Below are 14,204 nucleotides of genomic sequence, written 5' to 3'. Positions count from 1 at the left end.
GGTAAAGAGGGCTTCAGAATGCTTATCTGATAATCTTAAGATAGATAAACAGATCGATAGATAGATTCAACCCCACCATATAAGTATAACACTATCATTTTACGATATTACTTTGATAAAAGTAAAAGTCACCCACATGAATATTACTTGAGATGAAGTACCTAATATAAAATATAACAGTATCAAAACGAACAATTTTACAATTAAGGTAAATTATACATTTATTCTGATTACAAATAATCAGATCCAATATCCAGACCTTTTCTGATTATCGTTATTTGTGACTCTTTTAAAAAATCAGATTTATTTTGAAAATCCATATTTTCGATTACGGCATACAATCTGCAAAATCCCAGTGACTACAGTTATTAAAGCAACATTATGTAGACACAGAGTTTCTAAGTGCAACATCACTGTTAAAAATACCAACCTCAGGTCTGTAACAACTTGTCAGATGTAGTGTAGGTGCTGACTACAAACAAAAATCAGATTAGACTTGAATTAAATGATGAAAAGGTTTACTTACATGTTCAATTAAATGCACACCTTTGAAAATCAATGTGTACAGCAATGCAAAACACGACAAATATACATCATTATACAATCACAAATATCCACATTAAATCATTTATTTTATTTCAAATAGCAAACAGTAACCGTCCATTTTATAATACAACAAAGACATTTTAAACATGCATCAAAGTCCAAGGTTACAACTCTTGGTATATAAAATCATTTGAGATAAAAAATAAATAATGGTATTTGTTACATAGAATCCAGAAATGATGGTCCAATATTCTCACCACAGTAAAATACCCACCTGTACTTTATGTGGTATCGATGGCCTGTACCTTGAGATATAAAAATATTATGGAAAAAGCTAATGTGCAGCCATTAAAGCTACTGTAAGCGTTATTTAATTATCAATATGAGTGTTAAATAGCTCTGTGTTCCAACAGTAAACACTGCTATAGAGTGTTTGGTCAGTAATTCGTGTTTCTCATCCTCCTGCTCGTGCAGTGAAAGACAGAAGACATTTCCTGGTATCCCTGCCCACTTTATCCAATCAGGGCAGAGAACTCCATAGAGAGGCGGTCCTGTCCGCCTGTGAATGTGCAGAGAGCCGGATCCTCCTGTTTCCTGGCATTGGCGGCACAGGTAAAGCTACCAATTCCAGCGCTACAGGTAACAGCTTGTACACAGCCAAACATGCCAAACAAAGAAAACAAAAGAGGCAAAGAGAGCTGCCTCGAATGAAAGAAGGGAATCGTGCAGTTGTGGTGACGTAGAGACGAGGGAGACGATCTCTAACTGCAAAACAGACAGGAAGCTGGCTGAAACCACGACGGCGCTTACAGCAGCTTTAAGCGAATGGGATGAGTTATCAACAAGATTCAACATGTGCTTTGAAACACTGATATGTGACTTGATCAGTCCAATTAAAGACAATACATCTGTAACAGTCGAAAACAATACAGGAAACATTTGGACCCTGAATATGTGATACCACGGAAATGCACAGATCGAATGCTCACGAACTGCAGCAATGGATGAACTCCTGTTGAGCAGGAAATACTTTCAGTTTTGAATCTCACACTTTCATCCTGGAAAGTTCAGAGCATGGAATGGACACTGTAAATAGTTTGTCTCCATGGAAGGCACTTTTGGGACCCTGGGAACAGTTTATTTTATCTAAAAATAGTCTCAAGCTGAAGGTCCATTAGCTAGCCTGTCTCGTGATCTGTCAGCATATAATCGTCATCTTACGTGGATCGTTCTGCAATGGAGGGATTCGTTATGCAAACAAATGCAAGTTGAACTGCTCAAGGTCTTCAAAAAGGCCATTAATATTCTGCACAGTCACACACAGAGATTATCTACAAACAACGGTTTGCCCTCACAGTTGTTTTCTTAATCACTGCTAAGGCCAGGAACAATAAACAAGGCAGAAAAGGAAAGTGCATTGACTTTAAAAGTAACACGATGGGATTCAAGGAACACATAACAGAGCAACCAGAAACTAAACAAACAGCAAATTATCACATCCAGCAAGTTGTTGTGGTTACAAATAATAACACTTTCTACCTTTTCATCACTGTTTATAGGCTTTCATATTCACTCCTCAGGGACCACACGATGAGTGGTTTACACAACGTGTCCTCAGGAGTCAACTTTGCCGTAAGTCCCCTCTGGTGGTCGGTAGCACTTGGGAAAGGCCATCAGCTGCAACATGTTGAAGGCATATTTTCTGCATCTAATATTCTTTTGAACGTTCTCAATCCGACATCCTTCTCTGGTGAGCAAATAAAGAGGGTGAAGAGGAATGAGGGAGGAAAAGAAAAGAAAAGAAAAGAAAAGAAAAGAAAAGAAAAGAAAAAAAAGTAAACATGAATGAGTTTTTTAATTGTTTGGCACAAGCCTTTAAAAGAGGCTTCTCACCCAAAACACAGCTGAATGTTTACTCTTAATTGGCTCTAATTTGGCTTCCTGAAATACTGATTTTTTGATTAATGAGGTAATTTGGTTGTTTTATATGGAAAAAAACCAAAAACAAAACACAGCTGGATATCACTCTGTAGAAATGTTTGTTACAAGTGATGTTGCATTCAAAACATTTCTTCTGCACTAGCATCAAAATATACTTAAAGTACCACAAATAAAAGCACTCAATATGCAGATATAATATATATTTTATATTGGATTAGATAAATGGACTAGATAACTGTGTAGACCGAAACACAATGTTTGTCTCCAATAACTTTCTTGTAGAAAACTCCTGCATCATGCATTGCCAAACAATTTAATTGTCTTATATCATGATGTTATTTTTAAAGTTTCTCATTTGTATAAAATGCATAGCAACACTTTCACCAACGTTTGTTTGGACACCTGATTGACCTAAATAAAGAACACGACAGCCTGAGTGTACACAAATATAGCAGTGAGCACAAGAAGCTGCTGTAAAATAAGCAAGAACAGGAACATCAGATAAGTCGAATGGGCATGTTTAACTATGAATCTTTAAATATTTAAAATTAAAATGACCACAGATATGACCACAGTGTACAGACTGCAAATACCTCCACAAAGCAAATCGACTGCCAGCCAAACAGAAAGAGGATTTTTTCGTAGCTCGGTCTATTTTTTGCATTTTTGATAACACCAACACGTACTTTACAGGAATGTGTTCAACAGGGACCACTCTCTTGCACGATGTATGAATCTAGGTGATAGGAGTTAATTAGTGATGCCTTTCAGCGTAATCTCTATTTAATAAAGAAATCAATTAATTCCAGATCTTCATGCTTATTCAACTGCTTCTTTACACACCCATCCAGCATTTGCACTGCAAATTACCTTCTCAAGTAAAGTCTTTCTATGATTATTAGGTTTCCAACACTGTGTGATATCAGCTGTAGGAACACAAGCCGTTGTCTCTGCATCTTAAAGTGGTCTCATTTCGGCCATGATTACCTTTAACGCAAATCAACTCCTTTTTCCAGCATTTGGGACTGAAAGCCCCCATATCCTGGCCTGGCAAATTTCTCTCCTCTCCACAGAGTGGAAAGATGTTGTTTTTCTTGCAATAAACAGATCACCAGAGAGCTTCTTCTAGTAATTTACAACAACTAAGCACATCTGGCCTGTTCCTCTTCCTCCAAAGAAGATGAACCACTTTTCCTTAGGTCAAACAAGGTCAAGCCCGATGGAGTTTTCTTTGGTCACACCAAAAGGAAGAAGGACTGGTTTCTAACATAGATGTGGTGATTTAAGATGTCTTACTAATCTACGTGTCTCTTCCTCTGGAACATTCTCCAGTGGGGGAAGGTTTAATGGGAAACCTAATCCGTGTGTTCTTCTTCTCACATGTCCAACTGTTATTTACGACCGTTGTTGTTCCTGGGTCTGACATACCAGTCCCCCCTTTGCAGTCTTCAAATTCAAATAAGTCCTAAATAACAAATAAACTACATCTCAATTTCTTAAATTTAACGGATACCGCAATAGAGTAAGAAGGTCATTCAACAGATCTTTCTTATGTTATTGTGAAGCCCAAATGAAGTTTATTACTCAATAAGTTTGAGGTAGCAGAAACCCCCTCCCCTTTGTCGATGGAGGAGAGATTTGAAGATCATCATTCCTTGTGTAATACTTGTATTACTTACCAGTTAAATGTCTGATATGTTTTGTTTAAGATAGAACTACAAGGAATATGTATAAGTCCTTGGTTCTACTGTGTATTGTATACTTTATTGTCATATGTTGTATACTTAAGTGCTTCATGTCTTAATCAGGTTATAATTCTTTTGAATGACAAATGATCATTATCATGTTGCATCTTTTCACGAAGGCAAAAATTTGACTTTTAAGATGGGGAAGTTTTGGGAAGGTTAAAACACGATTTCGAAATGTTAAATACAAATAGTATAGTTAGATTAACTTTTTGGGAGCCTAAACGCAGATCACAGGAGGTGTGACACTGTCAGCTGGCCTCCCCGTTCAGTCTGCTGCAGCTGGTCATAAAAACAGACCCTCTCCCCTTCTCTCACTTTCTCTTCTTCTCAGGACACGCTTTCTCCCTGTCCTCTTCTTCCCCTTCTTCTTCTCCTTCTTCTTTTCTCTTCACTTCTTTGTTTTTCATTTTTATTTTATTTTTAAAGTAATCTTTACTTTTATTTTTGCAACAAGCTAAGACAAGCGAATTGAATCCCTACTTTAAGTATTTTACTTTTATTCAAGTTTTTAATAGAACAAATTCTTTTCTTTTTTGATTTTACACTGTTAAAGTATCACCGCCTGATTCAGAAGAAGTTGAATTTTCAGAATCAGAACTTCAGTACCACTATTTGAAACCCTCTGGCTACTGGACCGACGCGCCGTGCCGTGGTCCAACCCAGAACTCTCAAAGAGACCACGCTTCAGTGCCTCCTGATGCCCAGACAAAACAGGCTGAACGTCTTCATACAGCTGGATCCACACACGTGAGAATGAGTGGTGTCTAAAGTTCTGACTTCTGTCTTAGGTTCTGACTTCTGTCTAAGTTCTAACTTCTATCTTATGAACTTAAGAGAATTAAGATTAGGGTCTCATAGTATTAAGAATTACTCCCGTAATATTTAATATATATAACCCGACCCTTTAACTTTACCATCTACCGACGGTCACACGACTTTACTACTTTCCTAATTGCAGTCTTTACATTTTCTGTTACCTGTTGTTTGTCTAAAATTGTCATGTCTGTTATTTTACCCAAATTATTTAGTCAATAAACATATAATCGTTTGTCTTTGTCTGGAACTTAATTTTAATGTGGAGAACTGATGGATACGTGCAAAGAATTCACTACTTCAGAATATTGAGACTAAATAAATTGATTTTGAATGGACTCTAACTGTCCAAGCCAACTTGTACAGTTAAGTGTTCGGAATAATGTCCTCCGGATTATTCCAATAACTAAACACGGAGGTGGTGCCCCTTTAACGAGTGTAATATTAATTGCCAGTGATTAATAATCATATATATATCAAAGTAGTGTGTGAGCAGTGTCTCCTACATTATATATTTATGGTGCTGCCCATGTCAGGACCACATACTATCCTACACAGCTGTAAACTGACTGACTTTTTTCTAAGCACATCTCCCCCCCACATAAATCTTATAAACTTGAACTACATTTCAACGCATTCCAGTGGAACATTCCCCGTTTTGTTTTTTATGCCTCAGATTGTGTGAGAAAGGGCATCACACAATTTAGGCGACATTTAAAAGTTCTCCTTTTGATTTGAAATTAGAACACCTTTTTATTCTACCTACATGACCATCCAAGACCTGGCTTATTTATTCAGGTTTGACACTGTATTAACTTGTGTCTGCTACTGCTTCAGTCACATATTAAAGATTATGTTTCTGTTTGCAAGCATATACTGTGGGGCAAGAGCCACAGGCTTAGATTTCCAGACACACCATCGGGTGGAGGAGTTGGGAAACACATGCAAATGTCCGAAACGCAAGCAAATTAAGGACGACAAAGAGAAACACTGAACTTTGTACACAGACGCATGGATTTCCAAAACACGCAATTTGTTGAAGTTGACCACTTGTCAATGATCAATGCAAGTCAAGCTTAACTTATTACATATGTTGTATTTGGAGTGAAGTCCTTTATGCTCCCTTATGTTTTCAGATGGGTAAGTATGTTTCTCAACTTGCTCAAAATGTATCATTTACGATACTACTATGTTAATATTACATTATCCAAGTGGTAAATCTTTCACTCGTTAAATTCAGTTTTTCTCAAGTTGCAGTGTGCAGAGCTCTTTCTGAAATTAATACATGTGCCAAGAGCTACATGGAGAGTCACGGAACACACAAAATAAACATTAATGTACCTGAGCAGTCAAGAGTTAGAGACGGAGAAAAGGCGAAAGAGGACAGAATAGATTGTTTGCTTCTGAAAAAGCAGTGTCAGTATGTTGCAAAGACCAGAAACAACCAAAGGTGTGATTTGAATGTAAGCTGTACTTTAGTAAATGGTGAAAAGGCTTATCTGTAACTCATCCATTTGCAAACAGTGCCACATGCATCACCCAGATGTGAAAATGTGCTCTGTATGTGTGTTAATGTGCCACTGTTTAACCCCTCCGAGCAAAATAATCATCAAAATAAATTAGCTTCTGTTCGTCACCTCAAAATAGTTTCATGTGATGTTACTCGTGAAACGATAAGACACATAACAAAATCACATAAAAAGAACGAAAGCACCAATGAACCGATATTAGTTACAGGTGCAGTTTGTGTATAAGAATGTATTCCTTGTTGTTGCCATGGCACTGGCTCACATGTTCTTTTATTTTAAACCAGTCCCACACAGCCTTCACCATTCCACTGCCATGAATACTCACCAGTGGATCAAATAGGCATTTATCTGCAGCTTGGTTTGAGGCTGGGAGATACAGACACAGAGAATACTTTAATGTCAAACTTTTCTTTAGTCTTAGGAAAGTTTACTCTTGTCCCAAGATGAAAGGCTAATTTAGAGTTAGTTGGAAAAGATTCCTGTAAAATCAGGACAGTGTTAACATTTAATTACCAGTTATTTAATCTAATACAATCTGACTGAAATCAATTTTCCCCAATCCTTTCACTATGGCTCTGGGATTTACATCTTGGACGTCGATATTAAAGCACTTGCGCTAATTAACCTTATACGAGAAAGCCAATCAAATCACACCAACGCCACTCAATAAAGAATAACCAGCACAACACAGAAGAAAGGAGTGAGTAGAAATGGTGTTGTCAGCAATTTATTGATATTTTGCAAGCAGAAAAACAAGACTTAAAATGAGCCACACAACCAGTAAGTGGGAGCTAACGAGCAGCAGGGCAATGGGGTAAAAGTGTCGTGACGCTGGTTTGTTCTCTGTCACGGCGCCAGCCTCGGGGTCCTCCCACTGCCCAATGTCTCCCTGGGTCAGCCGACTGCAGGGGCGCCCATCAGAGTGAAACAGAACGAACAAGACATAGATCAAAACACTGCGGTATTAGAACAGCCCGGATGCAGTCCAAGTGCGACTTCTGGCACAGAATGACCACTCAAGAGCCAGTACAGGCTGCACCAGAGAGCCCACTGAGATACATCGCCATTAGTAGTTTTTTCCAGAGACAAGCACGGAGAAGAAAATGAGAGGAACGGGCTCACGAGAAGCTGAGATGGCAGAGGATGGAGAGAACAGGCATGCAGTTTCATGCATTAAAAAGGGGAGGAGGTTTGGTGCAATATGTGTTTTCATTACATCTGATCCAGCTGATAATGCACTCACTTAAAGCCTGCTGCAGAAGACTCATCTTTGTGGCTTAACAGGTTTTTGTCAAACTTGACACTTTGCTCTACCGTATTGATTTCCCTTTGGATACAATTTCACTTCATTCACACTGTTTTTGACTGAGTTGACTCGCTGTTCAGAGTACCGGAAAGGATGGACAAGCACATGCCTGAAGGTTTTAGTTGAGTCATAGAGACAGCATGCATGAAATACCTGATGGCTCGTCTGAAAAGAGGAATAAACTCAACTCTCGGTACTTGATCTGTGTTTGTTACTGCATGTACCGAGTAGCAAGTTTGCTAAACGGCAGTCTTCATGATATTCAAACTTCCGATCACGTACAATCGAGCACAGCTGTAATATGCTGCTGTAACTGGTTCATAAAGACTCATTAAATTCACAGCTGGGAAAACAAAGGAAGCCGCTGTTTAAAAAAACAGGTGAACTGGTCCAACCTGTCTTATTCACGTCATCAAAGCCTCCTGCATCTCTGATTCAAACCACTTAGGTCAAATAAATTAATGGATTAATATGAGGAACAGGTTCTCAGCGTCTTCTCATGACAACAAGCACAGTAACTTAAATATTCACCGAAGCTGCCGTTCATGTTAAAGAAACAATATGAAACATTTCAACTGTTTCAAGCTAAAGCTAATAAACAACTTTCTTAAACATCACTGACATTGTCAAACATTACTGACACCGTCTTTAATCATGATAAATGCATTGATATTAATTAGGTTTTTAAAAATATACTTGACCACACTAAACATTTGTTTTTAACAATTTAAAAACATTAAGCTCTAAAATGAGTACCGACCTATATAATAAATCCAAACTAATTCAAGAGCAGCTAATATTTTAGTAAGACAAATATAGTGTCAGACAGCCAAATGATGAAAAAGTTGAAGAATGAAATAAATCAACCAACTAAAATATTTGTGTATAATACTTTATTTCTGCTGATATGGGTTGCTCAATCAAAACAAAATAACATTTTTTTTAAGTTGTTGTCTTCATTGTTAAGCAACCATAATTTTCTGATGAAAATCTATATAATGTGACACATTCAGTTTAGTCGCGTTTGCCGATTTCCTTCCTCGCTCTCCGACATCATCTGATGTTTTCCCGGAAGTTATACTGTAGCAAAAGTCGGCTAAATGAAACGTGCCATTACTTGATTTCTCTGGGTCTCAACCTTGTTGGAATGTACACAACTTCAAAATGTAAAAACAAAGGTGTAGTTATTTTTCAGCCTTTTAAAGTAAAAATGCTACATTTTATACATCTAAAATGAAGTGTGACTCCATTTTCCCTCTTTTAGCTAACACTATCTGTCTCACCTCACTTCAGTTTAGCTGTAAATTAATGTTAATTCTTCTTCTTCTTAAAAGGACAAATCATTCTATTGAGTATCAAGGTTAAATTAGGCCCGCAGTTGTAGTTAATTTTGAAAAAAATATACCTGTTTACTTTATCTAATGTGATGATACAATTGTTGCTGTTGCTCAATGATGAGCTGGTGTTAGAGGGGAATAAAAACTTAAGACAATTGAAGAGACCCACTTCATTGTGCCTGGAGGATATCATTGCAGATTAATGGACTGTACAAACGATGCAGCTTCCTTTTATCCTTTTACAATACATCTTCATCACTAATCTCCCACCATCCTGTATTTACAAAAACTCAAACACGGATTTTTACTGCTGTATATCTGAATATTAAAACAACCAGAAGAGGAACCCCAACGTACGCATTTTCATTTCAACACATATAAAGCTACCAATGCAAATACAGTCGTTCAACTTCTCACTGTAGGTACTGTATTCAAACTACTGTTTGAAAGCAGCTGCTGCAGTAAGACAGTGAATTACTCTGGCACTTCTGGTCCAACCCCCTGCAGGAGCTGAATCGCCTACGTCTACATTTCTCAGACATCAGGAAGTGATAATGATAGTCTGCCACACTTAAATTCAGAGGAACGTTTTGGTATAACAATATCCTCATCACATTCTACCTGACGTTTAAACTCATGCTGAGAGCCACTTAAATGCTTTGCCAGATGTAATTGTCCTGCCAACTAATGTAATTATAGGGATAAATAGTTGTTAATGTGACAGTTCTGGATACAAAAAAACATCCAATCTATTAAGAAACACCACTTTCTGACACAAAAAAAACGTTTGGGGATCTTTGTTATTAAGGTAAGATTACTGAGAAAAGAAGATATGATAAACCTGCTACAACACAGCACAGTCTGAGATCATTTTGTAAAAGCTGATATGAAAACATTGTTTTTTGTGTTTTTGGAGTACACTGTTATTCATGTATCAAACATTTGACTGGGTGAAGCATATTTGTCACAAATATGAAAACCCACCATCCTGGAGATAAAATGTTCCTCAGGTTTTAGTTGCTTCCTGTGTTTTGCTTTGTACCTTTGATTATATTTTCAACAGTGTGCTCTTTTTGAAAATAGCCACAAAGATGGAAAAGACTGGATATTTATCCATCGTCATTTTACTGGAGGTGGTGTTTTTCTTGGCAACAGCACACTAATCCTATTTCTTGGCTCTGGGGTACAGCTTATCATTATGAAGATTTAGATTAGCGACTGTATTGAGGGAACACTTCTATTATTGCTTAGCCCACTTAGCTAACGCTTCTTAAGTGCCGTCAGTGTGTTAAGTAATATGACTTTGTTACTTGCGATAGCTCTGCCGAGCGACAGTATCATCCATAACTCTTTTCCCAGTAAACTCCTCACTGACCTAGGAAACACGAGGATACAGTCCATAACCTGTAGCAGGCAGGACAGTGAGGCACAAAGGGTTAAACCTTTTGGGGTGAAATTATTTTGTGGCTTTGTGTATCTACAGTGAATGTTGTACATCAGAAGGGTTTGTGTGTTTTAGTTGTTAATGTTCGTGAAAGGTAAAATGTCCTTCACACCTGTTGGATTTATTAGTTGTGTTGTTGTGTTGCCTTACTCTATAAAAACTATTTTGTAACTTAAAATATGACCAAGTTTATCCAATTACCAAGTCTAATGTATACCCAACACTATATTTGACCCTGAGGTGTTGTAGAATATACTGAGTGATTGAGTTGTGGCCACTCATCTAACACAGCTGCCATCAGCTGGTCTGCACATGTCATTACCACAGGCACTTCAAATATGCACTTCTTGAAAATCGAACTTATCAGATCTAGACAGATGCAGATGTAGATGTTTACCCTGCCAGCAAACACAAACACTAAGGGCAGCAACGTCCCGGCAGCACTGATAGGAACATGCATGGTTGACTTTGAGTGTGCCGATGTGAGGGAAGGTGGGTATGGAGGAGGGAACACATGATGATGTTTATACTGGCACATCTAACAGGGATAAAGTGCAGACACACTGAATATGATGTGTGTGATGAATGACGGCTTTTGCTCACATTACATGTGCTGTGGGTTTAAGTTATTACTCTGGCCAGACATTTGTAATAACACTGGTTATCATTCTTATCATTATTTTACTGATTAAAGGGTCAGTTCACTCATTTTTCTCTCAGTGTCCTCCAGTTGTATCTAGACATACAGATTGTTTCGGTTTTAAGAGCTCAGATTCTGAGCTGTCCCTCTCAAAGACTCGCTGAGAGCCAAATACACTGACAATGAATGGTGTGTCTTTGTATGGCTTGTTACTCTGGAAAATCCATATATTCTATTGTCAGTCTCTTTAATTGTAACAAGTTATTTTTCTCACCAAGTGTTCATTCCATTTTAAAAGGTTCAGACTGAGGCCTGTGGATTATCCAGATTAACTAGGCCTTTTGTTTCTGGAAAGGCTTATTTTTCTAAATGAATTTCCTTGTTTTGAGCACCCATTGTATTCGGGGTGGTGGCAGAAATCTAAGAGACAAATCTTGAGCAATTAAAACCAAACCAATCTGCAATCTGCAACTGATTACTACTTAATCAAGGTTGAATAAAAATAGCCAGGTTTCCATCCAAATGTATACAAAATTTCCACTGAATTTAAAGAAAATTGCACAAAGAAAACGCAATTGAATGATTGTTTCCATCCATTACGGCTTTGTGATTATCTTCAGAGTTGCTTGATTGTGATACGAGAAAAACAAGGTAAGCAAATACGTTTAAAAACAATAGAACAATAGAGAGATATGAAAATTCTGTTTTCTGTTTCATGTACCAATGTGCCACAGGTTCCATAAGATCTGTGTGGAACGATGAGAAAACAGCTGATAAATCATGTGAATTAAATATTCACGACTCTTTATTTCTAAAAAGGCAAAAAACAATTTGTGCACAACAGTACTTTGATGGAAACAAGGCTAATGTCTTAATGTTGTCTGGAGGACTGACTTTTTAAATGATAAATGTTTAATATTGGTTGGAACAATAACTTTCACCCATAATATTTTTATGTAGTGTTTTATTACAGTCTTACCTCCGCATACAGTCCAGAGCACGGATGAAGAAATCCTTGCTGAGCTGGTGTTCATCGCGTAGGAGGGCACACTGCTCTAATGTGACAGACATGGATGTCCGGTCTTTGGCACTTTTACAGCTGGTAAACCTGATGCCATTTAACCTGCGGCAGATCTGGAGGAATGTGAACAAATGCAATGTTTCCATGCATCATTAACACAACCTGTTTTTGTCAGTGAAAGTGACTGTGTATTTTGATCTGACACAAACTTAAAGGGTAATTTTCATATTTTTATACATGGGCCCTATTTTCTTTTCTTTTTAACATATTTTGGGGTCTAAATGATTAAAAGGTACAGAAAGATTTGTCACTGATTCAGCTTTGACTCAACCCTTAGAACATCACTCACACAATAACACAAACAAACTAGCTGATGAAGGCAACAGTAGACCAGCAACTCCTTGTAAGGTAAAATTATGTTTTTTGTCAGTGGATTCTGGTTGCTTTGGATCTTTTTCAGTGGGCACAGCTGCACCAAAGGATTACTTTGCTGTCATTGCGGCCCTTTTTGCAGCCGCCTTCTGATGCGACCTACAGGACTAATCACAAAATACAATATTCATATAAATCATTTAGACACCAAAATGTGTAAAAGTAGGACCCATGTTTATAAATAACATACTTACCCTTTAAAATCTGTCTTAAGTAAAATGTATTAATCTTATTACAACATGAGAAAAAACATTTTTACATAGACTATTAAAATAATAACACTGGATATCTTCAATTATACATGTTTCCTGACATAACTTGACGCTATGTGCAAGTTTGACTCATTTTTTTTTCTCACAACAACTATTGGACTACCAAAAATCTTTGCAGAGACACCTGGTTTTAACACCAAATACTTGCAAAACTAATTACATTCCCACAAGCCTCTGCTGGACTTTGTGTTTAGTGCTTATGAGCAAATGTGAGCATGGTAACTTGACAGAGCCACAAAATGAGCATGTCTGTAGACTTGCCTTGTTTTAACAGATTCTTGCAGTGAATTCTGTCATGAGCACTGTGAGAACATGTATACCAGTTCATGGAAGATGCTGAAATTTAGCTAAGCTGACAGTGTTTCAGTGTTTATACAGGATCATATTCAAAAGACAATCCATCATCGCGCTCAGGAAGTTATGTTTTGTTTGGCTCGTCGCACTCATTAAAGCGTATCAAATATCAACATGCCACAAATGTAATACTAGACTGCTGGAGAAAGTTCATTTATTCGTTGACAAGAACAGGTAGGCACGGTTACAACACTGCTGCTCACCGTTCCAGCAATCCATAGTATCTCCACATTCTTCTTCTTCTTTGTAACTACATTCTGGCCCAGGGTTTCAAGTAATTCCTTTATGTCAGTCTGTGTCTGAAAACACGGTAGACCTGTTCATAGGGACCACAAAACACATTGCCAGTAAGAGGTTCTGTTTCCTGTTTTGTTCTGGTAGAGATAAAAGCTTATGACGTCAGGCTGCTACTCAAAGCAACATTCAGATTCTGTTAGATTAATCTGTGCAAGCAGACAAAACAACTCACATCTCACACTGTCTTGATGTGGTAAACTTCCTAAGATATCAATGCATACTAAAACAAATGAACAATTACGTACAAATCCTGCTTTCTACATGTCTTTGTGACTGCACATATGAGTTGCTTTACTGCGACAGGAAAGACTTGCAAAGATAAAGAATATTTGCCGTTGGTAAAATAAATGAAAGCGTTGTGCACTTACATTCTAGTGGCACCTTTTCACTTAATGATTTGTAATAGGCCTCTAACATCTCAAAGTTCCTCTGGTTTATTCTTTCTTGTAGAGAGATATCTCCAAACCTGAGAGGAACACACAGAGAATGAAGGCAGTTATGGTGCAGCTTCAACGATACGCAGG

General features: G+C 37.6%; 1 protein-coding gene across 6 annotated transcripts in view; it reads right to left on the bottom strand.

The window, feature by feature from the left end:
• Nucleotides 1-501: 501 nt before the first annotated feature.
• inpp4b (inositol polyphosphate-4-phosphatase type II B) overlaps nt 502-14,204 on the bottom strand; it is a 231,750-nt gene continuing 218,047 nt past the window's right edge. For 4 of the 6 annotated variants that reach the window (XM_030426660.1, XM_030426684.1, XM_030426702.1 and 1 more), the window contains 4 exons: nt 14,049-14,146; nt 13,587-13,699; nt 12,284-12,438; nt 7,305-7,479 (listed from right to left, as the gene is read on the bottom strand). In XM_030426660.1, the coding sequence (XP_030282520.1) occupies nt 7,305-7,479; nt 12,284-12,438; nt 13,587-13,699; nt 14,049-14,146 (541 nt within the window). Of the gene's footprint in view, nt 2,294-7,288; nt 7,480-12,283; nt 12,439-13,586; nt 13,700-14,048; nt 14,147-14,204 lie in introns of those variants that run through there. The other 2 variants (XM_030426674.1, XM_030426667.1) reach the window with 2 other exon arrangements.

Source organism: Sparus aurata, chromosome 1 (genome assembly GCF_900880675.1).
Source record: "Sparus aurata chromosome 1, fSpaAur1.1, whole genome shotgun sequence".
In the NCBI taxonomy this organism is placed as follows: domain Eukaryota; kingdom Metazoa; phylum Chordata; class Actinopteri; order Spariformes; family Sparidae; genus Sparus; species Sparus aurata.
The sequence above is the reverse complement of the archived record's forward strand: the minus strand, read 5'-3'. Positions and strand labels throughout refer to the sequence as shown.